General features: G+C 56.6%; 1 protein-coding gene and 1 long non-coding RNA gene across 5 annotated transcripts in view; one reads left to right on the forward strand and one right to left on the reverse strand.

The window, feature by feature from the left end:
* The window catches only part of LOC135315728 (uncharacterized), a 31,497-nt gene extending 15,713 nt beyond the window's left edge, over positions 1–15,784 (reverse strand). Inside the window, exon 1 of one of the 4 annotated variants that reach the window (XR_010375221.1) lies at positions 15,489–15,784. This is a non-coding gene — a long non-coding RNA (uncharacterized LOC135315728). The remainder of the gene's footprint in view (positions 1–15,488) is intronic. The other 3 variants (XR_010375224.1, XR_010375220.1, XR_010375222.1) reach the window with 3 other exon arrangements.
* On the forward strand, positions 9,787–25,225 carry TGM2 (transglutaminase 2). The gene is made up of 13 exons (XM_064465598.1): positions 9,787–9,990; positions 12,329–12,508; positions 14,932–15,174; positions 16,377–16,495; positions 17,341–17,469; positions 18,137–18,317; positions 19,328–19,463; positions 19,592–19,695; positions 19,830–20,069; positions 20,253–20,525; positions 23,173–23,333; positions 23,604–23,740; positions 24,047–25,225. Exons 1-13 carry the CDS (start codon positions 9,981–9,983, stop codon positions 24,201–24,203), a joined length of 2,070 nt encoding a protein of 689 aa, XP_064321668.1. The 5' UTR covers positions 9,787–9,980; the 3' UTR covers positions 24,204–25,225.
* The last annotated feature ends 340 nt before the right edge of the window (positions 25,226–25,565 follow it).

The following is a 25,565-nucleotide window of genomic DNA, read 5'->3' on the forward strand; positions in this document are numbered from 1 at the left end:
GTTAATGAAGACTGATCCCAGCCTGCTCCCCAGGCATTGCCCTGGGACCTCCTGCCCATCGCTTCTGCTCCCAGTCCTACCAATTGTCTGCTCTTTTAGCTCTTTTAAACTCCATCTTCTCAGCTTAAACTCTGATTTCCCTAGTAGCAGTTCTATCACAGCTTCTCTGAAATCCCGCTAGCCGAAGTCTATCCTGTTCCTTTTGGTTTAAAAGTAATTATCACAGACATCACAGGGGGATGTCTGTGCAATACTACCTGGGTGAACCCAGCCAGTTTTGTTCCATTCACCAACTAATGCCACGTCCTGAACGTCACCAAGGTCACCCCAGCCAGGCTACTTTTCCTACTTCTTCATGTGATGATATTTACCCGTGCCCAACCAGCTGGCCCTGCACCGAGTTTAAAGGGCTTCAGAAATCCCCTTGCTGCAGAGATGATGTAGTGCACAAATCCAAAGAAGGAGCAGATGGACGCGCCTCCTCCTGCCCTGGCGTCCCTGCAAGCACCTGGGGCTGGCTGTCCCCACACCAGCCAGCCAAGCATGCCTGCTCCCTGTCCCCGTGCTGGCCAGCCGAGTGTGCCTGCTCCCCAGCACCACTCATGCCGTTGGCAAAAGCTGTGCCCACCTGGATGGTGCCCAGGTCATTGGAAGAGCCACAAATCTCTTCTACCTCCAAAAGCATTTAAAGCCTGTCCTGACAGTTGTCTCGCTCAGTTTTCTGTTCTACTGACAGATGATTTGTTGTATCATCCCATTACACACTTGCCTCTGCAGTGCACTGAAGCATGCCTTCCAGATTCCTCTTTGGATACCGATTTTTGCCTGTCAGTTCACAGAAGCCCATGGCTTCAGAAGTCCTTGTTATCAATCAGCATGCAGCCACGTGTGGCTGAGCTCAGCCTCCTGCAACCAGCACAGCACACATATCCCACCCCGGCGTTGTGCTGGTGCTTTGATGGGCTGGACATGCCTTCCACATTACTCATCTCCCTTGGGAAAGGCAGACTGTGCCCTGGTGATGAGCACTGCACACCCCAATGCTGCTGCAGGAACACCAGCTCCCAGGCAGGGACCTGGACCAGCCAGGGCCTGCTGGGGCCGAGCTACCCAAAACCCAGGCAGCTGCCTGCATCTGCCCACCCAGCATTGGCTGATATGGAGGATCCCCTCCCCGCTGCTCCTGCTTTCTTACCATGTCCAGGAAAGTAGCACATAGACAAGTATTAAAAATGAACCACTGTGGAAACTGAACAAGAGCAAGGAAGAGGGATAAGAATATTATTGCTGAAATAGTATTGCATGGAAGCATTTGGGTGATGCCATCGTTGCACATAAACCCCTCACTGTCATACAGTGTCACTGGATAAGCATCTCCCACCCACAGCTAAGGCTGCTTTTTATCACTCTGTAGTGCTCCTAGAGTCACAGCACTGCCAGGCTGTGAAGAGACAAAAAATGCAAATCAATACTTTTGTCATTTTTAGGATTGATTTTTCTAATTAATTCTGGGAGCCGTCCAGCCTGACTGTGAACAGATAGCTGCTGGTACACGGGGTGGCAGCCGGATTGGGATCTCATTTATCCCATCATATAATTCAGGAGATGAAATCTCTCTAGCGGCTGTGAGTAAAACTCTGTATTGATTCTGAAGTGCTTTGCTTGTTTATAGGAATAATACCTCCAGTGCCCAGAAGATGTCTTATGCTTTGCTGTTCTGCTGCGCCATCTCCAGTGATGATATGAGGTCAGAGGCTAAAAAGACCCAAACCCAGGAAGGGTAGAAGTGGCAGGGTCTGAGCCTTGGGCTTGACAGCCCTGTGTTGGAAGTTGCGTCTTTATTGAACTGGGGCAAGCAATGCCTATTTTAGCTTCCACACTGACATGAAAGAGGAGCTTACCATTTTTCATGTATTTTACCTGTGTTTAAATAGCCAGTTTCCTGGGAGCCTTTTGAGAAGGTACTCAAATCCATGCTGCTGTTCTTTATCATCATCACACACGGAGCAAAGCCAGTTTCTGCATCTCGACATCCCCTAACCTTGCCTGAAGAGGCCTTTGCGCCTGGGCCCAGGCTGTGCAGGGGGATGCCCCCTCACCCCCATCCCCACGGGCTGCTGGGTTCTGTGGATTCAGACCTTGCCCTGACCACAACAGCTGGGTCTCAACTCCAGGACAGGCCAGGAGGGGACAGGCAGCCCCAAAGGCTGCGAGGAGCCTGCGTGTGGGGTTTAAGAAATAAAGTCAGGCAAAGCAAATGCCTAGAGGCTGGAAAGGAAAGAGAAGAGTCAAGGCAAGACCAAGAGGCACCAATCCCACAGCAGGATGGATGTTTGAGGCCATACCAAGCCCCTCTTTTGCTGCACTTTGAGACAAGGGTCTGACAGTGTGAAGTCAGGGCCAGAATATTTTCTAATTTTCCACTTTTGAGCAGCAGCAGTGCAGCAGCAGTAATGGGGATGTCTGCACTGTGGCTTTGAGATTCCTCATATTAACATCCTAATTCCTCAATAAAATGCTGGGGAGAATCAGGGAAGAAATTATTACTGACATGAATAATAAATGCTTCACATCTGCTATGCTCCCTGCCTGCTCTGAGCACTTGTCCAGGAGTACCGATGGGTCCCTGGGGGAAGGCGGGATAGCTGGGCCCAGAAGAACCTCTGAGCTGGGCCACTGCTGGCCAGCATTTGCCTTTGCTCAAGCCCATGCATTGTGGGAGGTGGCGGGATGCCCAAACCAGACAGTGTCCCCGGGACAGGAAGGTGCTGCCACCAGTCTGCTCTCCTCTGCTCTTGTGGCAAGAGCCTTTCTATCCTTCCCCCACCACCTTCCTTGGCTCGGAAAAAGTTGGGACTTCTAAAATTTTGGGTTTTACGTTGGGGGAATAGCAATTCCCATGGAGAGACAGAATCATCTTCCAAAACAGATGGAATTCAGATTCTTCTAAATAAAGCAAACAATGGCTTTCCTGTTGTTTCTCTTTCTCCAAAAGAAAAAAAAAAAAAAAAAAGGAAAGGATATTTTGCAAGTCCTGAGATTAACTGATAACAGGAGGGAGAATTTCCGGCCCCTTGCTGGAGGGTGAATCGTTCCCTCAGAGGAGCCTGGTGCTCTCAGCTGCCCTCAGCCCCAAAGCTGGGTGGGCACAGCTGGATACCTCCTACTAAAAAGTGTTTTTGCAACATTCTGCGAAAATTTTCTTATCTCCACTGATCCTCAGCACATGATTTATGACTCCAAGTCCGACCAATTAAGCTATAACCTTTCCAGAAAGGCAAGTGCAGGAGTTAATCAATGTCTCTTCCCCACCCATGAAATGGCAAAATCATTTGTCACAGGCTGGCGGGGGGTGTCCGGTGGGGCCAGGCTGGTGGGGGACCAGCAGTGCCAGGATGCACAGCACCACAGCGAGCCCAGCCCATGGAGGGGAGCTCCTGCAAGGCCTGGAGAAATACTTTTTTTCCAAAGGAAAAAAAAGTAATAAATGTTAGATGCAGACGATGACAAAACCAGCCTGGTGACAGAGATAGGCCGTGGGTCAGGCAAGGTTGCTGGCCCCAAGGAGGGGCTGCCTCCCACTTCCCCACGGCAGCTCTCTGGGGCAGCCGTCCCCCTGTAGCTCCTCGCTCCCTGCTCCAGTGGAGCCACCGGCACCCAGGTTGGCACTGAGCAGGGAGCTCCGGCCAAGGTCAGCAACTGCACTCTTCCTCCTCCTCCTTGCTGCCAGGTTCCCATCAAGCCCTGCCCTGCAGACCACAGGGGCGGTAAGGATGCTGAGTTATCAAGCACAGCAAGATGGAGGGTAGAGGAAGGAAGAAATGGGCAGGGCAAGAGGCACCGGGGCTGCAATGCTCCTGGCCAGAGCTGTGGCCGTGCCCTCATCCCGGGCAATGACTAAAGCATGGGCGATGGGTGGCAAGGCAAAGGTGCAGGGACAACCACAAGTGGGACAACACAAACCCTCCTGATGGGACCCCCAGCAGTTCTGATGCCAGCAGAGCTGCCGCGGGCCCATTCCTGTTATGGCAGCCCCTCGCATTGTGGCTTGGCCACAAACAGTTCCAGGTGTTTAGAAGCACAGGATGGGGACTTGGCCCACGCCACAGCAGAAATGCAGTTGTGCCTGGATTTGTCCTCCTGGGGGGCAACTGAGACACACAGGTCTTGTTTCAGCAAGTAAACACAGAGGGAGCCCTTAATGCAAGAGGAAGCTGAACAGCAACACAAAGCCATGCAGCACCACCCTTGGCTTTGCAAGGGTTTGGAAATGGCAGCAAGCAAAGACGTCCCAAAGTAGCTTCATTATCTCCAAGCTCCTGCTCTGACAGAGCAAACTTAGGTCTCACCTGTCATCAAGCCAAGGTGGCTGGTGCTCCTGGGTAGCCATAAAAAAGAAAAGGAAAAAAAAAAACCCAAAGAAACAATCAATACCAAAGGAAAACAGGAAGGGTTAAAGGTAATGCCAAAGGCTCAAACTCTGAGGGCCAAACATAACACCAATCTGATGTAAGCTGGCCAGGGCAAGGCCAGCCTGGCTGCTTTCCAAAATCCCAGCTGTGTCTGGTCCTGAGGGACTGCTGGAAAACACACATGTGCTGGTGTAGGCCCAGGGGCCCAGTGGACACTCGTGCCCAGGAACACACTGATGGGACAGACAGGCACAGGCAACCCCTGGATGGGGGAAGCACATCGCTTGAATGTGAGCCCTGGGAGAATCACACAGTTTCAGCCATTTAAATCCAGACACATGCACTCACAGGGCAACACAAGCACACCACACACCAAAGCGGTGGCTGGGGAGTGCAGACCTCTCTTATTTTCCTCCCACAAACCCCGTGGGAACCTGCCTGCAATGAGGGTGGTGGAGGATTACTGAGGAGAAGTGCCTCAGAGGAACAGTCAGCCTGGGTGCAGGAAGGCTTGGGGGGTTTCCAGCAAACTGCTGGGAAATTACACTGGAATTCAGATCTTACTGGGTTCACCCAGTTCAAGTTGCAAAACGCCATGTCCTTGGTCATGGCTCCCTTGACAGCGGGTATATGTCCGTCCCGTGCAGCATCACAGCCCACCCTCCTGCACTGCATGACCCTGCTGGCGGCTGGGATGACACTTGTAGCCATCCTGGGGCCACTGGCTTGGAGAATCCATGTCCCCTGCACACATTGCTGCTGCTCACCCACAGGTCCCATCACCCTGGGGCAGTGGGAATGGGATGCCCCATACCTGGGGAACCCTGCCAGGGAAGCCCCTTCCCAAATGGTGGCAAAACAGGTGGCAGGGAAACCCTGCTGCAGCCCTCCTGCACCCCTGCCAAGCTCAGAGACCAAATAAATCAAGAGACACGTGAGAGGCTTGTGCTTCTCCTTTCTTTTAAATAAAACCACAGACTTGGCCTAAGAACAAAGATGGTGACATAACTAATTCCTCCTCAACACCCCCTTTAGCAGTGGATTGGAGTACCTTCCCCTGTGGCTTTCCAGAGAAGTTGATTATCTGCTGGCTGTCTTGCCCCTCCACAAGTGATGCTAGTTTGGCGTTCCGCACTTCTTGGTAACAGCATCTAGCTCAGCATGGGCCAAGAGTGATGAACCAGAGCCCAGGACTGCATCTGACGCTGCCAGCACATACTTCCTCTTCCCTTGTGAGCAGAGGACACTTCATCCCCGCAGGGCCGTGTCCGCTGGATGCCCCGTGGCTGCAACACCAGAGCACGCCAGGATCCCCAGACCTGGCTGCAGGGCCAGGTGGAAAAACAATCTGCTTTTCCTTGGAAAAGTTGCTTCTCCTCCCAAAGGAAAGGCTGCCCATTCCCTGCGCTGCGATGTGCTGCCTGGCCTGGCAGGCAGCTGCCCTCCTTCCCCACCAGCACTGCCTGCTGCACACATCTGGGAACAAGAGCCCGTTTGTGCTGGCTCCTGGAGCCCCGACACTGCGGGAGCCCTGGTGAAGCACCAAGCCCATCTTGCTCAACCACTGGCCCAGCACCAGAGCTGCCCATGGTGACCAAAAGCCCTGAAACTGGAGTGATGCCCGCACGGAGCCAGCTGCTGCCCCTGCCCAGAACAGTGATGTCTGTCTGTACTGCAGTCACCGGTACCAGCTTCTCCTGCCTGCCGGCCTGTCCTTCCTGCCCTCAGGCTGCAGTGCCCTTGCAGACCCTGTCTGACACCCCTCGGCTCAGTCCCTACCAGGTACGGAACAGCTACAGGACTTCTCCCCCCACAGATCGGAGCTCCTCTCCAGCTCCAGTGTGTGAGGGATAACTGCCACGTCCTGCGTGCCGGGATCTGTACGGTCAGCCACAAACTCTCCCTGACAGCCCTATCATCGTGAGCATAAAACACTTTCTCCCCCTTTAACCTTTTCCCGAACCTGCATCCCAGTCCTGCTGCCCACTTTCCAGACCTGCCATGCCAGTGTGGAGCCTGAGGCAGGGACAGGACCGTGCCATGGTCTATGCCAAGGGGCTCCAGCTGCTGGGGTCGCCGTGCAAGATGGGGAGCAGATGGGTCACCCCAGCTCCAGAGAGCTGCAGGAGGCAGTGGCTCAAGGCCAAGTACCATGCTTTGGGGAACACCCCGGGGTGGGAGGCAAGGCAGGCAAACAGGCAGATCTGTTAAAAGTCAGTTAATAACTTCACAGGGCGACTCAGAGCAAGACACTGTCTCTTTTCATGGCTTGTTTATCTGCCTGCACAAGAGACTGAGTCAGGAAGTGCGGGCTCAGCCAGGGGCTGCCAGCCTCCCCAGCACACACCCAGGAAAGCAAACAGAGGCTCTGCCTGTGTGGGACCCTGAAAGGCCAGAAACCAGCAGGCTTTGAAGCACCTCCAGGGCTGGGGTGGGTGCGAGGGAAGTCACAGTCCTCTGCTGGACACCTTGAGCAAATTAGGAGTTATTTTGGGCATCCAGCAGTGCAAACACCCTCTTAATGCAACCTTGTCATACTAAGGAGAGTAAAAATAACGCCTTCAGTGTGGCTGGCCTTCCATGTGCAGCATTTTCCAGTGCTTGGGCAGGCAGGTGCCTCTGCAATACATGGTGGTGAGCGAATTGGGCACTAAAGCCAGAAACAAGGGAATTTTCCTCTCATTGAGATGCTGGGACCAAGCCCAGACAGCCCAGGGGTCCCCAGACAGCCCCAGGGGAATATTGGGCACTCAGCTTCTGCCACTTCTGACAGAGGTGCTGGAGCAGGGACAGACACTGCCAGTCGTTCCTGCGCTGTGCTTAGCCAGAAAACCAGACAGAAATTGTGGTAGCCCCTGCAGCCTGACCAGTGCCAGGTGCTGCGGCTTGCCTGGCCCTGTGCACCCCAAAATCACCAACACCCTGCACAGCAAGGAACTGCTCCTGCTTCTGTGACAAGCAAGAAAAGTCTGTTCTGGATTGCTCTGAGGCAGACAGTGCCATTATGGGCTGCTTGTCACACATTACCCGAAGCAAATTAAACACATCCGTAGCGCAGGACCTCACGCTGCTGAGTGCATCCAAAGTTCATGTAGGGTAAGGAAGGAAGAGCTTGTACAGGCAGAGACGCTCCAGCGTGAGCCCAAACACACTCGCACATGCAACCACTGATGGTGAAGGCTCCTGTGCCCAGGAAGCAGCCCTGGGAGCGCGGTCAGCTTAGGCCAGGCGAAACAATCTGCCGGCAGGACCATGGGCTCCTGTCGCCACCAGTCCCCCCTCAGCCCCAGTCCTGCAGTGGCTTAGCAAGGGAAAAGGATTCCTGCTCCCCCAGTGCCTGGAGAGCTGGGCAGCCCTCTGGGACCCCCACTCCCAGTGAGCTCTCCCTGCATCCGTGGAAATGGCTCAACTCAGCTGTGTCTACACTGCTGGCACCAAGGCATCTGGGAAGTAGAAGAGGGTGACGTTAGCAGAGGTTCCTCCCAAGTCCAAGCAAGGAGAGCAGGACCCCATTGTGGTAATGACAGGGCTGCGCTGACGGGTAGGGCTCACAGGCAGTACCTGCACAGTACATCCCGTGATGAGGTGAGTACTGCTTCGGGTTAGCAGCTGCGGGGGTGAGAAAGGCAGTGCTGATGCCAGCAGTGCACCTGGCGAAGGCTCCCCCACCACCACCTGCACACCCCCAGCTTGTGCATGCATGCAGTGGAGCAGTGCATGGGCGGCTTTCATTAAAACCAGCTGCCCCAAGATTTCCATCAGCGAGAATTGGCTGCACTTGCTCTAACCTTCCTTACAACATGGTGATGGAGGGGGCTCCCCTGGCCACTGCTGCTCAGCTCCTTCACCAGGGACGTTGCCTTTCCAGGGCCCCTCTGCCCACTGCCATCCAGCGTAACACCGGGCAGAACTGCTGTTAAACCAGCCGTGTGCCCCCACGTGGAGCCCAGCCACACCAGGAGTCCACAGCTTGCCGGGCTTTTCCTGGATATCTGCTCTTGCCATGCTCAGACCGTACTGTGACGCTGTCTGTACCCAAAAGCCCTTTGTGGAGCTGGAAGAGGTTGCACGTCTGTGCAGTGCTGCGGTATGCACGAGCAGAAAGTATCACCCATGTCTGGGGGCCCCTTGCCAGGACCGCCCCAAGCCCCAAGCACCAGGGGAGCAGATCCAGTTGCGCAACTGGCACAAGAAACATCGGGATATGAGGAGAGCCCACAATAGCAGGGCTTTACTGGAGCACAGCCTGTGCGTGGTCATGCGGGGTGACCCTGAGTACACCAAGTGATGGACCCCAACTACTTTCAGGACATTGTCATCACAAGAAGGTCCTTTGTACCCACAGCAGCCCTGGAGTGACACACCAATCACCAAATCTCCTGGGCTCTAGGAGGGGAATGGGGTGAGGAGTCCAGGAGAGTGGGAAGGGACCCCTTGGGCTGAGGAGACTTTCCAGCATGCAGCCGCTTCTGGCACAGGGGCTGCAGCATCCTGCATCCAGTCAAAGGCCAGACAAAGAAGGCTGGCATGGGGCTCCACCAGGAACAAAACCAGTCCTTGGTCCTGGCCCTGGTCAGCTTAAATCACATGAAGAAAAAACAGTAACTAAACAAAGTCTGCTCCAGAGGTGAAACTTCTCAAGACCTTATTCATCACAAGCCAGACTCAGCGCTCAGATACCGAGAGCACTCCCAAATCCCAAGACCCCGTGGAGGTGTGGGATCTCTGCCCTCTGGCTCTGCTAGGCGGTCCAAGTGCGCTGGGCCACCCTTGGAGTGCACAGGGAGGGACAGGACACGACAAGCAGCACTGCTGGCAGTCCCATGGAGCCACAGACTCCCCCGGCCAGGAGAGAGAGAGCCGATGTGTGGGGCAAGGGCTGCCAGGGAAGGTGCTGATCCCTGCTCCGTGCACACCTCCCCGCGGTGCCGTGCCCCGGAGCAAACAGCAAGGTTTCCAGCACATATTTCCTCAAACAGCAAGGTTTCCAACACATTTTCGCTCTGGTCACTAAGTCTTTTAGGGATACATTTTCGGGAAGGGGGACTGGCAGCTGCAATCCAGAGCAGCCATCCTCCTTGCCAGAAGTGGCCGGGTATGGAGATAAGACACGGGGGATGAAAACTTTATAAGGAGAAAACATTCCACAATTTTCTGGCACCTCGGTGTGAACTGCACAACCCCTCTCCTCCCTCCCCACTGTTTCTTTTTCCCCTCCTCTTAACCGGCAGCGTTTCCAGCCCCTGCCCGGGGGAGGCTGCGGGGGCCGGCGGCGAGGGGCTGAGCCCCGCGGGCAGGGGCCGGCCCGGCGCTCCTGGGCGGGAGCTGAACCCCCGGCCACTTGGGTCTGGTTTTTTTTTCCTTTTGGGTGGGGGGGTGGGGGGTGTGGATGTTCTAAATAGGTGGGACCGAAACCACTCCGTTTCCTGGAAACTTTGTTTTCCCTTTCTTCCCCTCCACCATCCCGGGCCGCGGGGGTGTGAGCAGTGGCGGGCGCGGTATAAATGGAACGAGCGGCGGGGCTGGGCGGCAGGCGGCGAGGGGCAGCTTCCCCGGGACCAGGACACCATGGCCGAAGGTAAGACCGCAGAACGATCCCGCTCCGCAGGTGCCGCGGTTTCTGGCCGACGGGGAGCGGGGACCCGCCGCCGCTCCCCGCACCTGCGCGGGGGCGCCCGGGAGCAAAGCGCTCCCGCAGCCGGGGCTCGGCGGCACCTGCAGCCATTAACTTGCTTTCCTGTGAGCCGGAGCAAGAGCCGTCTCACTGAACTCTAAGCTAAAGGCAATAGGGAATGGGAACGACTAAAATATAGGATAGCGACGACAGGAAAAGTGTGGTTTCATGCAGAGCCTGCTCCCTTCCCTCCCTCTGCAGCTACAATGCGCTCTGCCGGCCGGAGCAATGCCAGTATTTGGAGAATGAAGTATGGTGCTATTTAAGGCTTTCAGTGCTCTCAGAGAAGTGTGTTGACAGCTGGACTGGGAACATGTGCCTACGTCCCAACCCTGGCTCAAGGAGGATTTCTGGAGGTTCAGTTAGAAGCAATGCTCCCGGCTTTCAGAAATCCCTCCACATGGGTGGCTTTCCAGACTTGCATGAGGGGGCAAAGATAACCCCCACCTCCCACAGAGCTGTCTCCAAAGGCCCAGGAAACAGGACTGTGTGATACCAATGGGTGCACAGCCCTGCGGGTGGGGCGGCACCACCCTGCCCTAGTGCCCAGCAGTGCTGCAGGCTGTCCGGGCTCACCGAGCTCCCGGCACCACAGCAGCGATGCCAGCGTGGGTCCCTGGGGTCAGGCACTGGCAACTCCCAGCACAAAACTGAGCTGCTGCACCCTGGGCAGCCCTTGCTCCTGCATGACCATGCCTGCGACTCCACTGCCATCTGCATGCCCTAGCAGCACCAATCACTTTGGGAAGAGAAACTTGCACTGTGAAAAACTCCACTTTTTGTAAATCTGCTGAGAGCAATAATAATCCTGGGTGACTGAGACAAGGAGGAGCTCCAGTCCTGATCTCTTCACACTCTTATTTGCGCTGAGTTTGGCTCAGTGTCAGCGAGGTTTGCACTCACACTGTTCATGTGCTGTAGCACAGAGCCATGCTCCTGCTTACAAAGCAGGAGCTGGTAAGAGAAAGGTCCTTTCTGTGGTTTGACCTGTATCCAGGGCCCCCATGGACCAGCTGGAGGGACTTTGCCCTTATTTACAAACAGTCCCAGCTGTCCACAGCAGCTCTCACAGTGCAGTGGGAACCAGAGATGAGCCTGACCGCATCCCGCAGATGCATGCTGTGGTGTCCCCATGCCTGGAGAGTCATTTAACTCTGGGAACAGCAAGCTCAGAGTCAGCCATTTCTACCTGGCACCAGCCCAAGGAGGGCTCAGTGACCACCACTGCTGGCATGCAAGCACTGGGAAGGGCACAGCCAGGGAGAGCTGTGGCACAAGGGCAGCAAGCTGAGCATTGCCCCTCACAAGACACCCTGGTCCCTGCTGGCACCGAGCTTGCTATGTGCTGTCATGTACTAAACGCTTTTGCTTATTCTGGCAACTAACCTGTTTGATAGCAGAGCATTCAAGGGTCACTGGCTTTGAGTGATGATGAATGATATCACATCGCTTCAGTGTGGCGCCTGGGGCGTCGTGGATGCAGCCACTGGCTGCCGCGGCACACAGCCCTGCCTGCATCGGCGCTGGGCTGGGAGGCAGAGCAGAGCGCCTGAGGCTGAGGAATCAGACACCCTCTTTGTTACAGAATTTATGGTCAGTCTCTCTAGTTTGTCAGCAGTTACAGAGCGGTAAAGCTGCCTGGAGAGCTGCCCTCAGCCTGGCTGAGGCACAGAACCATCACTGGCATTCTCTGGGCTCAGCAGTGCTCACTTGGGGTGTGCGGAACGCAGACAGCAAATTCCAGCTGATGGGCCCCGCACCTCTCAGAGAGCAGAGATGAGTGCTGGGCTTATGGATGTGGCATGGCTCTGGCAGCACACAGGGCCCCTCCTCTGTGATGATACTGTGGAGAGCAGCACCATAGCACAAGAAATACGCTTGGTTGGGAGGGCAGTGCTTTGCTGTGAGCTCAGCTGACATCTGGCTGCAGGACCCCTGCCCCGGCAGGCTCACAGAGTGTGATGCAAGCCCAGCTCGCAGAGCCCTCTGGGAGGATTGCTCAGAGCCCAGTGCGGCCACAGTGCCCAGAACTGTGCCAGGCACATTGGGGCCCACAGGGCAGCTCGGGGGCAGGAGGCTGCCAAACCCTGGCAGCAAGGTCCAAAACCCCAGGGCTCAGGGTGGGGAGTAACAGCAATCCCTTCCAGTCGGCATACAGGGGCTGTGTGTGCAGGGCATGGCTGTGCCCGGGGCTGGGAGTGTGTGGCAGAGAGGAGAGCTGTATGCACTGCTGTCTTTGCAGATCTGGTGCTGGAGACATGGGACCTGCAATGTGAGCGCAATGGCCGGGAGCACCGGACGGCGGACATGGGCTGCCAGCAGCTGGTGGTGAGGCGGGGGCAGCCCTTCACCATCACCCTGCACTTCTCGGGCAGAGCCTACGAGGAAGGGGTGGACAAACTTGCCTTCAACGTCGAGACGGGTGAGCGCTGCCGTGCCCCGCGCCGCGAGCGGGCACCTGCTGTGGCATGAGCTGACCCCTGCCAGAGGGCTCGCTCCATGCTCACGCAGATGCTGCACTGAAGCACCTGCAGCATCTCACGTGGTGTCCCCGCCCCGCCAGAGGCTGGTGCTGTGCACAGCTTTTATACCAAGATTGAGAGAAAAGGTAGAAACTCGACTCCATAACAAGAGCTGAAGGGAAGCAATAAAGAAATAAAAAGCCACCACATCCTCCCCGTGGCCAAGCCAGACTCAGGGCACTCCCGAGCAGCTAGCAAACTGGGAAGTGCCTTGGCTGTGGTCAGGGAACATGCCTGAGTGTCTTGCCCTTCCAAGAAACATCAGCAAAAGTGAATCCTTTCAGCCAGAGGGTTTCACAGCACTTTTGCTGATAGTCTTTTTACCCAGCCACCCTTGCCCCCATTGCTCAGACATCCCTATAGCAGGGTTTGCTCAGGAAGCACAAACCCTCGAGAAAGGAAACATTCCCATTGAGCCTCCCCTGCGCACGGCCCCACTGTGTGTCCTACCCCCCTGAGCAGTGCCAGAGCCCGTACATGAGAGCCAGGTGCAGTCTCTGACAGGTCCCAGTGGATCCATGCCAGGGGATTCTCCTGCTGTTGCTGTAGCCCTGGCAAGAGCCCACTGGGAGCAGCAGGGGTGGGGACAGAGACATTGCTCCTGTGGCCAGAGCCAGGCACAGCCACCACGCAGATGCTCAGCCCCTGCCAGCTCAGAGCAAAGGGAGAGGAAACTCTTTCTTGGGCAAGAGTTATTTTGGGTCTGCAGCATCCCACAGAGTCAGCCAGGCCAGAATTCAATGTGAAACTGCACCCACGCTTCCTTGTCATGTAAAACACTCTTTCTTTTCCCCAAAAGCTCTGATCCTGCCATGGGGTGACAAATATGAACCCAGCACCCCCCAGCTTCACCCTAAACTGGCAGCTTCCTCAGTCTCAAAGCAGCTGTGGCAGGGGTCCGCCTGCCCACCACTCAAACACGCCGGGTTTTTACTAGGTCTTGCTACATCCTGGGTGACCCTAGGCTGGTTTTGCAAGTGAGGAGAATCCCCCAAGCACAGCCCCCTAGGGTGAAGGCACAGGAAGCGGCTGCTGTCAGGCTGGAGCACAGCCTGAGTTTGCAGAAAAAAGGCAAAGGTGCTTCAGCTCTTGCAAAGGCCCTGCCTGAGGTGGCCCTGGCATGTCCCTCACCAGGGCTGGCAAGGTGCAGCCAGGGCAGGGGCTGCCAGACCTGTCCCCCAGGGCAGTGAAGCCACCACGGCTGCATGCCACCTCCCGCAGGAAAGAGAAAAACGGCTCTGTGCAAAAATAGAGCCCATATCTTTAAAGCAGACATGCTTGAAGAGCCCTACCCAGGCGCCTGGGGCCCTGGAGGGGGGTGCCTTGGGTTTTGCAGGCAGGGAGGAGGGGGAGAAGGAGGAGGAGGAGAGGCAGGCTTCTGTGGCTGCCCATCCCCATGGCAGTGCCACGCTGGCCCTTGCCAAAAGGACAGGGTTAGCTCAGCCCAGCCTCCCTGAAAGGACAGAGAGGATAAACTGTGTCACTTTCATGAGTATTTTTGGTGACTTGCCTGGCATCCTGCCCACAATGTAGGCAAAGGCTGGCAGGGGACCAGCCCAAGGCTGCGGTCCTGGCAAGGGGAGCACACTGCAGGACCACCACTGCCCTGGCTGCCGGCCAGCCCTGCACGGGCACCGTCATCGCTGTGGAGCCACACTTGGCCAGGGCTGGACGTCACCACGCCCTGGAGGAGCAGTGTTTGGAGCTGGCTTGGCACAGGTGGCTTGGACGCAGCCTCGTGCTCGGAAGGGCCAGCAGGGATCATGTTGTCCTCGGCTCGAGTGTTTCGGCCACTGATGTAATTGCTAATCATGGGATGTTTGCAGCAACGGCTGAGGCTGCCCGCATAGCAGGGCTCCCACTGAGAGCACCCTGGTGATGGGGGCCCTGGCATCAGCAGCCGGGCTCTGCCAGGGCCCCCATGCCATGCACTGTGGCGGGACCAGGCTGCATGAGCACAGGGACTTGGCTGCTCTACTCTGAGCAGAAGCAGGAATGGGTGCAGCTGAGGGGAGAAGACATGGCCCTGGGGTGGGGGCACTCCCTCCACTCTGCTGGCTCTGGGGCACCCATGAGGCGAGTCCCTCCATCCTGCCCTTTCCCAAACAGCAAGAGACATGTCTGAACATCCCACAGCTGGGCTGCCCCGTGTCCCTGATACCCAATAAAAATAAATGAACATTCCTCGGCAGCCGCTGCACGACAGAGGGCATGGGCACACCATGGGCACTTGCGGGGCAGGTCTTCTTGGTGCAGCCCCTGCAGCATGGAGCTTCCAGGGCCCCTGGAGAACCAGGAGAGCTGATGTGCTCCTTCTTGGCAGGGCCCTGTCCTGACAAGACATCAGGAACCAGGTCCCACTTTGCTGTGACTGACTTCCCGGATGAGTCGAGCTGGAGCGCTGTGGTCCAGCAGCAGGATGGGGGCTCCCTCTCCGTCTCACTCTGCTCCCCTACCAGTGCCTGCATCGGCCGCTACAGCCTGATACTGGAGACCTCCACCGGCTACCAGGGCACCAGCTGCCACATCGGGGACTTCATTCTGCTCTTTAACGCCTGGCACCCAGGTGAGGCTTTCACCTTTCTGCAACCAGGGTTCCCCAGGTGAAGGGAGCATGAGCCACCCCACCTCAGCTCTGCCAGAGCACTGTAACCCTCTGTGTCTCACCCCATTGCAGACCCTAAGTGCCCCAAGCCCCACCTGAGATCAGGTCAAAGCAGAAATCCTCATTTTGCTTCCACCTCCATGCGGTCCCCACAGCAGGTTGGGGCCACAAGGACCGTCCCCAGTCCCAGGATACACACAGCCCCTTTGTCAGCACCCCAAACACCCAACACCCCATCTGGGCTCCCCACCACGCAATGTCCCCCAGGAACTCACCTCTGCAGCACTGGTGTGAAGCCCAAGGCAGGTCCCAGCAGCAGCTCCCAGCCAGGCAGTAGGCAGAGCAACAGCCTCTAATTAATTGCCCCCACCCGCTCCCAGACTGGGCGCCTTACTGTGGGCTCAGGGACAAGCCCTCTGTGCTTCCAGGGGTGTCACTGCTCTGGTGAAATTTGGGCAGCCAACACCATCACTGACACCAATCAGTGCTGCAGGGTTTAATGATGCTGGGTGAACAACAGCTGGGATTTTCACCTCTCCATGTCCTTCCTCTGCCCTGAGGAGCAGCCCTGTGCTGCCCCACTCCCAGCTCCACCCAGCCAGACCTGGGCTGAAACAGCCGATTTCCTGAATCCCAAATGCTTGGTGATGGCTCCACTGAGATAAAGGGCTTCAGGAAGTTTTGTTTGCCCAGAGCCGTGCCAAGCATTGGTCCTGAGGATGTATGTATTCAATTTTTCTCTGAAAACATTTCCAGTAAGTAGTGATTTTTCCAGCAGTAACTGCTGTGCAAGCAAAATGGCTTGAGCTGTGATCTCAGCTAGTGTTCCTGGTTCCCTCTGCTTGCTTCTCCCACCAGGGAGTTTCCCCTCTTGGGAAAAGACCCGACTCCATAAAACAAAAGGGAGGAAAGAAAGACAAGGAAGAATGGAAAAGAAAACCACAAGGCTGAAATTTTCTCATCAGCTGAAATCAAACTGGGTTGAAATTCTTCAGCAGCTTTTTCAGATGGGAGCAGTTCCAGCCCCTGTTGCCTCATTTCCCACCAGACCCATCCCCAGTCACTGCCCAGCATGTCCCTGGGGAGGTGGGGGAGCCCTGATCAGGGCTGTGGGGCGCAGGGCAGAGCTCCGTCCCTGCCCCCATCTCTCACTCTCCTCACAGGGGACACAGTTTTCCTCCAAGACGAGAACGAGCGCTATGAGTACGTGCTGTCCCAGCAGGGACTCATCTACCAGGGTTCCCGTGACTACATCACTTCCACCGCCTGGAACTTTGGCCAGGTGAGTGGAGCACGGCCCCTGGGACCACCGGGACCCCTGGCTGAGCACAGTCTGTGCAGCCCGGCAGTGCAGGGCACAGGAGCTGGTGCCACGTGTGTGTCCCCGAATGTGCACACCAAATGAGGCCAGCACCTCGGGGAGGACCCGGTCCCACCACACAGCTATGGGACAAACAAAGAAAAATCTCATTTCTGAGAGGGGAATGTGCTGACTTTGAAGCATGGCAGAGCAAGGGGAGTGTTCCTGTACAGCTCCTGGGGGGCCCAGGGCTGCACAGTCCTAATCGCAGCGGCCACACTGTGCTGGGAGCCAGCCCCTGATAACACGCTTCCCAGCACTGTGCTGGCCATGCTGATAAGGCAGCGCCTGTGCCCCAAGCTGCAGCCCCTCATGGTGACACTGGGCCTCTGGCACTGGGGGAGCCTGGCAGTCCTCCCCGAGTGCTGGGCTGTCCTGGAGGGGCCATGGGAATAGGGGTGCCCGTGGCCCCCGCAGGATCCGCATCTTGATTTGAGGAAGGGCTGTGACTCACCCAGTGATGGGAAAGAGGTGGTTTTCCCCAGAGGTCAGGTCCGTGCCTGACCCCTGTGTAGTGGCAGCTGCAGAGCAGGATCTGGCCGTGGTGTGAGGGCTCTGCCAGTCGCAGCACCAACCCCTTGTCACGGTGGCACCAATGGGGGGTGTCACTCAGCGGGCACCAGCTAGGGGAGGGAGACCCATGACCCCCATGTGCCTGGCAGCTCCATTTGCAGGGGTATTGTGGTGGAAGAGGGAGGGAAGACAGAGACAGGAGAGCCGCTGTGCATCGTGGGGACCTCAAACACCTTTTTTCCACTCTCCGCCAGTTTGAGGATGACATCTTGTCTATCTGCCTCAAGATGCTGGACACTAACCCCAGATTCCTGAGGGACCAGAACCGGGATTGCTCCCGCCGCAACAACCCTGTGTACATTGGCAGGGTGGTGAGCGCGATGGTGAGTCCTGTGGAGCCCCGGCTGCCAGTGCACCCTGCAGTGTGTCCCCAGGATCCCCGGGCACCCCATGTCCCCCCTGCTACAGTTGAGACCCAGCTACAGGTCTCAACTACAGCTGTGACAGAGAGGTGGCGTTTGCCATTCCATCCCAGTTACGCCTGTTTCCTTCCCAGAGGAGTTTCACATCCCCTTTACAACCCTTCCTGCTATTGCTCTGGTATCACATACATATTTAAGATCCTTTTAAGAGGACAGAAATAGCAGAGGTGTGGACACACCATCCCAGGAGCAGCCTTTGCTCCTCACTGACTACTGCAGGTGATAATCATACCCAAACTCTCAGGCAGGAGGACATTTTTCTAAAATCCATCCCCAGTTAGTGCACCCCAATAATGCCCTCTCCACCTCATCCTGTTCTCCCATCTGTGCATCCCCAGCACGCCGGGATGCAGGCAGCTGCGGCGCAAGAGTGTGCCAGGATGCATGTGGACGCACGCTCTTGCACCGCAGCTGCCTGCATCCTGGCAAGCTCTTGCATGGCTCCAGGACGGCTAATCAGGGTGACAGCACATGCGAGCTGGGGGAAGGCACTTTCCCTCCCTCACCAGCCTGCTCCCACCCCTCCATGCCCAGTCCATCCATCGCAGTCCCCCTTGTCATGCCGCAGGTAAATTGTAACGATGAGGACCGGGGTGTGCTGGCGGGGCGGTGGGACAACCATTATGAAGATGGGATGAGCCCAATGGCCTGGATTGGGAGCGTGGATATTCTTAAGAGGTGGAAGAAATTTGGGTGCCAGCCAGTCAAGTACGGCCAGTGCTGGGTCTTCGCTGCTGTGGCATGTACCGGTGAGAGCAGACCTTTCCCATCTCCCCTTCCCTGCATGACGGGGTCACCCATTTCCCCCCCATCTCCCACCCTGGCCCCCTGCCCTCCACCCCACTCCCTGTGTTGCAGCAGGAGGGAACCGCTGAGGCTGATTACAATCAGCCTGAAATGATTGCTTTGCAATTAAGCTCTCTGTTATTCTAATTTTTCAGAAAATGATGGGGAAAAAATGATAGAAAAGGGATAAAAATGAAAGAACTTTTCAATTAGTGCTGTCTCACTGGCCAGGCCAGGCAGAAAGGGAGGGGCTGGATGCATGGCACAGTAGAAGGAAAGTGGCTTTAAGGTCAAGTCATGAATCCACTAAGATCAAAATAATCTCACTGCCACCAGGGCAGTTGGGCTGGGGCAAAAGAAGAAAAATTCCAGCCTTGCTTCTGTTGAGAACTGCATACGCACGTTTGCACGCTCGCAAATGCCCTCAGAAAAATGCTGCACTTGCAGGGTTGTATGAGTGTGCGTGTGCATTTATATATCACAGATATACAAGATCTCTTTTAGAGCAGAGAAATAGCAAAAAACTAAAGTGGATTTTTTGTGACTTACAGAAGTTTATAGTCTTCCTTTGAAGCGTTATAACTACCTCCCTGTTCCCCAGGGAGCTCCGCTTGCAGCAAAAGGCAGCTGTGTGATTAAATAAGAGGTTGCAGCGCACTGCTGCCCGTGCACTCCCTCAAAAGCACTCGCAGATGCTTTTGTGCCTTTTTCCTACTGCAATATCAAAACCCAGCAGACTGTCGGTGCCGCGTGCCACCCATCCCACCCGCGGCACGCCAAGTTCCATGGCAACTGCAGGAACTGGCTTGTCCTGGGGATCAGTCCCTGGGCACCCCTTTGAGGGGGAAAGGGAAGGGCAGAAGCCATAGAAATCCGGGGCTGTGCAAACCTGGGGCTGCCTGGGACAGGAGCCTTGCAAACCCAGGACCCCTGGTGCCAGGACCCTGTCTCATCCCACCCTGCCTCCCCACAGTCATGCGGTGCCTGGGGATCCCCAGCCGAGTGGTGACCAACTACTACTCAGCCCACGACACCAACGGCAACCTGGTCATCGACCGCTACCTCAACGAGATGGGGGAGGAAGTCCAGCACTCCAAGGACATGATCTGGTGAGCAGCACAGCAGGACCCCAACCTGCCCACCCCTGGGGCAGTGTTTGCCCCTTCCCTAGCCCTTCCCTGGAGCCCAGCAGGTGCTGGGGGAGGCTGAGGGCCCTATGTCCTGACTTCCCTTGCAGGAACTTCCACTGCTGGGTGGAGTCCTGGATGGCTCGTCCAGACCTGGCACCTGGCTATGATGGGTGGCAGGCGCTGGACCCAACCCCCCAGGAGAAGAGCGAAGGTACGGCATGCAGAGTGCGGGTGCTCTGTCCCATCCCCCACCTCCAGCACAGCAGGGTCTCCCCCTGCCACGACCACATCTTGCCCCTGTGGTGGCTGAACCTTGGGTGGTGACAGCAGCTCCACTCCCTGCAGGGGTTTTCTGCTGCGGGCCAGCCCCTGTCAGAGCCATCAAGGAGGGCGATCTGCAGCTGAAGTACGACATCCCCTTCATCTTTGCGGAGGTGAATGCTGACGTGGTGTACTGGGTAGTGCAGCGTGATGGGTCACATAAGAAGACCATCCACTCCTCGGTCGTGGGGAAGAACATAAGCACCAAGAGCGTGGGCAGGGACAGCAGGGAGGACATCACCCACACCTACAAGTACCCAGAGGGTATGGAGAAGCAGCATGGGCAGAGATGCCCCGTGGGGGGGGGGCTGTTGAGAAACAGAGTGGATAAACAACTAATTAATTCAGCAACTGTACCAGGAAGGCTCAAGGGATCAGAGCAAAGCAGCCTGGACCATGGCCTCCTGGTAGCCCCCTGGGAACTACATTTTTTTTCATGCACTACAGGGTCTGAAAAGGAGAGAGAAGTGTTTGTGAAGGCAGAGCACAAGACAAAATCTCTCAGGGAGGAGGATGAGGGATTGCACCTCAAGATCAAGCTGTCAGAGGGTGCAAACAATGGCTGTGACTTCGACGTCTTTGCCGTCATCAACAACAACACAGAGACGGAGCGGGTCTGCAGGCTCATGCTGTGTGCTCGAACCGCCAGCTACAACGGCACCATCGGGCCCCAGTGTGGCATGAAGGACCTGCTCAACGTCACCCTCACAGCCCAGGAAGGTAAGAGACCTGCTGTCAGCGAGGAAAGGACGCTTTGGTGAGGGCTGGGGTCAGGTCAGCAATTTTCCTGTTTTCAGCTGCACCTCCAGAGTCTGTGGTGAGGCCACGGTGCCAGGGTGGGGTCCCCCCAGCAGAGCACCCCTGTGCCGGCTGGGGCAGCCCTTACAGCCAGCAGGAGGGAGCCGCTGCCGCTAGGTCTGGGCTCCGTGCCAACAGCTTTCCAGAGAGGAAACCCTGGTTGCAGTTGCCTGCTCTGCACACTCAGCAGCTGAGCCACAATAAGAGCTGGGCACGTCCTATCAGGGGGTTGGTGTGGGGAACGGGGCCCAGGAAGGGGTACAGGCTTGTCACAAAGTCCCACAGCCCTGCTCAGGACCTCAAGGTCAGCACAAGCCTCCCTGAAAACACAGTGTGAGCCAAGGGCTAGGTTTAGCTTTCAGCCTTCCCCATCCTTGCTCCTCCAGCTTGGCACAGCCCACCACTGCAGGCGTCGTTGTATTCCCTCTCAGTGCACCACCACCACCAGTTCATCAGGTCAGCACACTCCAGGCTGGCTTGGGCAGCAACGGGAGGTTTCTGTTTAATCCCATGGAATAACGGCAGCTTTAAAGCACAGCCTGGGGCTGAGCGGCAGGGAGAGCCAGCACCCAGAGCTGGTGCCAGGGCATTTATCCATCCAGCAGCCCCACACCATGTCACCGCCATTGACCAGCAACTGCCTCGGTGGGCAAAGGCCCAGGATGGCAGGGGCCCGCGCGAGCTGCAGCTCTGTCACAAGGCATCGCGTGGTGAGCAATGCCTCCTTCAGGGGCTTCCTCCTCTTTTATCTACCACTGCAGATTTTTAATCTTTGATGAAAGGACAAGGAACATTGCTCAGGCAGGGGGCTGGAAAGGCATTTAGAGCAGGACAAAAGTTACTGCCTTTGTATCCATCATGCTGAGGGAGCAAGCTGTGCGCATCTCAGGGCTGTCATCCCAGGGTGCTCTGCTGCACTCGTCTGCATCCCTCTCTTGCTCTTCCAAACAATTCTGCTTCACAAGCTGGAGCTGGGCTAAGCTGGTCTCTCCAGCAGGATTTTTCTACAGGCAGGGAGAGTGGGACCTGACCCTGGGTCAGCTCCGATAGCACGGTCCCAGGCTGGTCACAGCATGCTGAAGCTCTTGGCAGCTCCTCAGGCAGGCACACCAGCTCACAGTGTTTCACCACAGAGCTCTCCTGGTGGGGACCACTGAACTGTTGTTTGCCTTTGTTACAAATCAGCATTACTGCTAGTAATTAAACACGCGTTTTGATTTATGTCAGTTTTCCACAGACCCTTCAGGGCTTGGAAACATAAGACATCTGCTGTGCTGGAACAGCCTAATTTTTAATCTTTGCCAAGATCTGCTCTCCTAACGGGGCCTGTAGCACATGCAGCACTCAGCTCTCTGCTATTTGTTGACCTGCATTAAGACAATAACGAACGTGCCCGCTCTTACTGCTGCGAAGGGAAGCGAGACGCTGCCTTTGCTCGTGCTGGCACACCCTCCCCGTGATGTTGGCATGGGCTGGTACCAGCGCCTGCAGAGCAGCTCTGAAGCCTCCTGCGGGGGCCATGCATTGCCCAGCTGGCTGGAGGAGCCCCGCTGGCCTTCAGGGTCTTGAACATTCCTGTCCACAGGTTAATCCAACATCATTTTTTCTGAAGCTTTAGTTACAAGCTCCTGAAGATTCTTTCCCCAGCTCCTGCCTGGGAATACAGACCCCAGGACACCCCACACTGCAGCCTTTTGGGAGCCCCTGTGCTCTGCGCTGGTGCAGGGAGCCCAGCTGGAGCAGGGCAGGGCCCATCCCTTTCCCTGCAGCCTCAGCCAAGGCTGCAGCACTTCACATCCTGCCCCAGGAACACTGGGCTTCACTTCCAGCAGTCATGGCCTCCCCAGGGTCCTCCCCCAAGACAGCCCTGCAGCTGGTTGCCTTCAGCCTCCTTCCCTCCTCAGCACAAGACAGCTCCAAAGGGCTTTGGGATAAACAACACTCAAAGCTGAGCAAGGGCAGTTGCCAGGGAGCCAGGCTACTCCTGCCGCCAGCACCTCCTGCCACCAGCACCAGCCCCTCCAGGGCCTGAGTGCAGGCGCATCCCTGGGGTCCTGCCCTGGCATGAGGCTCCTTCCCCTCCCCATGCCCTGAACATCACTCTGACACTTGGTTTCAGAGCCCTGGTCAGGCTGCGAGGTCCCTCCCCACCAACCTGAGCCAGGCGCTTGCAGCCCTGCTTCCCTGTACAGGCAGGAGCAGCACCAGCACCCCGAGGACCCAGCTGGGCACAGGGTGACTATCTGCAGGTGTCCACAGCTCATTTGGGAAACACCAGCAATCTGGGGATTGACAGCTAAACATAACCTGTTTTCTTTGGGAAGCGATTAGGATTAACACCCCCCAGGCACAGCCTTGTTTGTGGGCTCATGGTGCCCCTTCCCCACAGAACTACCCCCAGTGCTGCAGGGACCCCAGCTCCCTCAAGGCTTTCCCATCCTTGCAAGGTGCCTGGAGCGTCTCCTGGGGAGCCCAGACCATCCCAGCAGCAGCTGGGTACCAGCACAGGACCACAGGCACTGGGTTGGGGAGGGGGTGAGCCCTGACTCCACTCTGCTTCCCCTTCCAGAGAAGAGAGTGCCCCTGCGCATCCTGTACAAGGAGTACAGGGAGAACCTGACCCACGACAACTTCATCAAGGTGGTGGCTCTCCTGACTGAGTACCAGACTGGTGACATTGTTGTGGCCATGAGGGATGTCTACATCCAGAATCCAGAGATCAAGATCAGGGTAAGGGCCCAGCACCCTGTCCTGGGCAGGTTTAGGGGGGACATTTCCCATTCACAGGGGGTTGCTGCAATCACCGTCAGGGCTTGGTCCCAGTGACCTGAGGCCTAGGGCTGTGGCAACCCCATCATGGTGCTTGGGGAGCAGGTCCTGCATCCCTAAGTGGGGCTGCATCGCCAAGGACCTGTCTCAGCCCTGCCAGTTTCAGGCCAGGCAGAGCACTGCAGCCCCCAGGCAGGGCAGTGCTGGAGGTCCAACCCCATCTCCTTGCAGATCTTAGGGGAGCCGATGCAGAATCGGAAGCTGGTGGCAGAGATCAGCCTGGTGAATCCCCTCACGGTCCCCCTGAACAACTGCATATTCATGGTGGAGGGCACTGGCCTCACCAACGGGCAGCAGACCAAGGAGCTGTAAGAGCTTTTCCTCTCTTTACCTGGTTGGGAATGCGGTGGGGGCGGATTATTGTGCCTGGAGCCTTCTCAGGGAGGGCAGCCCTGGGCCCATGGGCACAGCAGGAGCTGGAGCCACGCCAGTCCCTGCAGGGGCTCAGAGCATCTCTGCCCCACACCCCACTGGGAGGGGGGGCTTGACTATACTACTGGGGGTCCCTGATTCCCAGGATCCCACTGCCATCTTGCAGCACCACAGGCACAGGGAGGGTAATGGGTCACCAGGTGGGAGAGGGTCTACCCCACTGACCCCCTGCTCTCCCCCAGTGAGGAGCCTGTGGAGCCGCAGGCAGAGGCCAAGTTCAGGGTGGATTTCGTGCCATCCCAGGCGGGACTGCACAAGCTGCTGGTGGACTTTGAGAGCGACAAGCTGATGGGAGTGAAGGGCTACCGCAACGTCATCATTGCACCCCAACCCAAGTGAGCAGCCTCCGTGCCCCCCCGCTGCAGCAACCCTGCCTCCCCACCCGCTTGGGCCTCACCAGCCCCACCACTTGCTTTAGCCCAAGACAGTCCCAGCAGCACATGGAAGGACAACTGCAGAAGCCCAGTGTGACCCCAATGCAGCAGCTGCAGTGCTGCATTCCTCCTCAAGAGCACTCAGTGCTGTGGGGACAGAAGTGACAGGAGGAGGGACAGGCTGGGGGCATTCAGGGGCTTCCTGTTGCAGCCACTCGCTTCACCTTTCCCTCACCCTGCAGGGTGGAAACGGCCCCAGACTGCCTGTCCCCCAGCCTGGGCTCAGCAGGGCCCCCCCTGAGCCCAGCACAGCTGGGCAGTGGGCCTTCCCCTCCTCTTCCTGCAGCACTGACAGCCTTGGGCCGCAGAGCAGATTTCATAAACTGAGCAGCAGAACAAACTACTTTAGCACTGAATGCACCTCAGCCATGCTCATGCGTGCTGTTATAATTCTCTAAACAGTTTGGTAAAGATTGTATACTGTGAGCATAAAGATGTTTATACGCTGTATACAACAAAAATCTATTTGTAGCTATATAAATACATACTGCTTACAGAATCATTAAGGTTGGAAAAGACCTCTAGGATCATCAAGTACAACCATCAACCCAACACTACCATGCCTCCTAAGCCATGCCCTGAAGTGCCATGTCCACACATCTTTTAAATACCTCCAGGGATGGTGACTCTACCACCTCTCTGGGCAGCCTCTCCCAACATCTGACCACTCTCTCAGTAAAGAAATTCTTACTAATATCCAAACTAAACCCCCCCCCGATGCAGCTGGAAGCCATTTCCTCTTGTTCTATCACTAGTGACCTGGGAGAAGAGACCAGTATAACCCTACTGCACAGCTAAAAGCAGGGTATTCACCTTAATAATTGTTCCCATCACTGCAAACACTGCAGTGAGGGATGGGATGTTACCTTGATGTGAATTAACTATGCAAGCACTGAATGAAAACTTTATTTTTCACTTTTAAAACCATCCTGGCTCTTCTTGAGTATCCTTACTGAACAGAGGCGCCCAGCAGCTCCTCACCCAGCACCTCTGTGGGTGGGGGGTATGTTCACCCTCAGGCCAGCACTGAAGCTGTGGGTTTATTGCTGTGGCCCATGTTTGCTGCACCAAAGCCATGCTGTCAGCTCCGCTTCAGCCACCTCCCTCCACCCTGAGCTGCAGAGCCAGCACAGCCCAGCATTCTCAGGGTGCTCTGCAGCTCAGGGGCTGTACCTGGAAAGAGCAAGCGCGGGGCCCCGCAGTGACCCCTGCAGTTCTCCTGGTCCCGCACCACGACTCGACAGCACCCACAGCATCGGGTAAACCT

Source organism: Phalacrocorax carbo, chromosome 14 (genome assembly GCF_963921805.1).
Source record: "Phalacrocorax carbo chromosome 14, bPhaCar2.1, whole genome shotgun sequence".
NCBI lineage: Eukaryota > Metazoa > Chordata > Aves > Suliformes > Phalacrocoracidae > Phalacrocorax > Phalacrocorax carbo.

Coding starts and splice junctions, on each gene's coding strand:
- TGM2 (XM_064465598.1), top strand. Junction 12,509..14,931: donor TGCCTTCAACGTCGAGACGG/GTGAGCGCTGCC, acceptor CCTTCTTGGCAG/GGCCCTGTCCTGACAAGACA. Junction 16,496..17,340: donor CCGCCTGGAACTTTGGCCAG/GTGAGTGGAGCA, acceptor ACTCTCCGCCAG/TTTGAGGATGACATCTTGTC.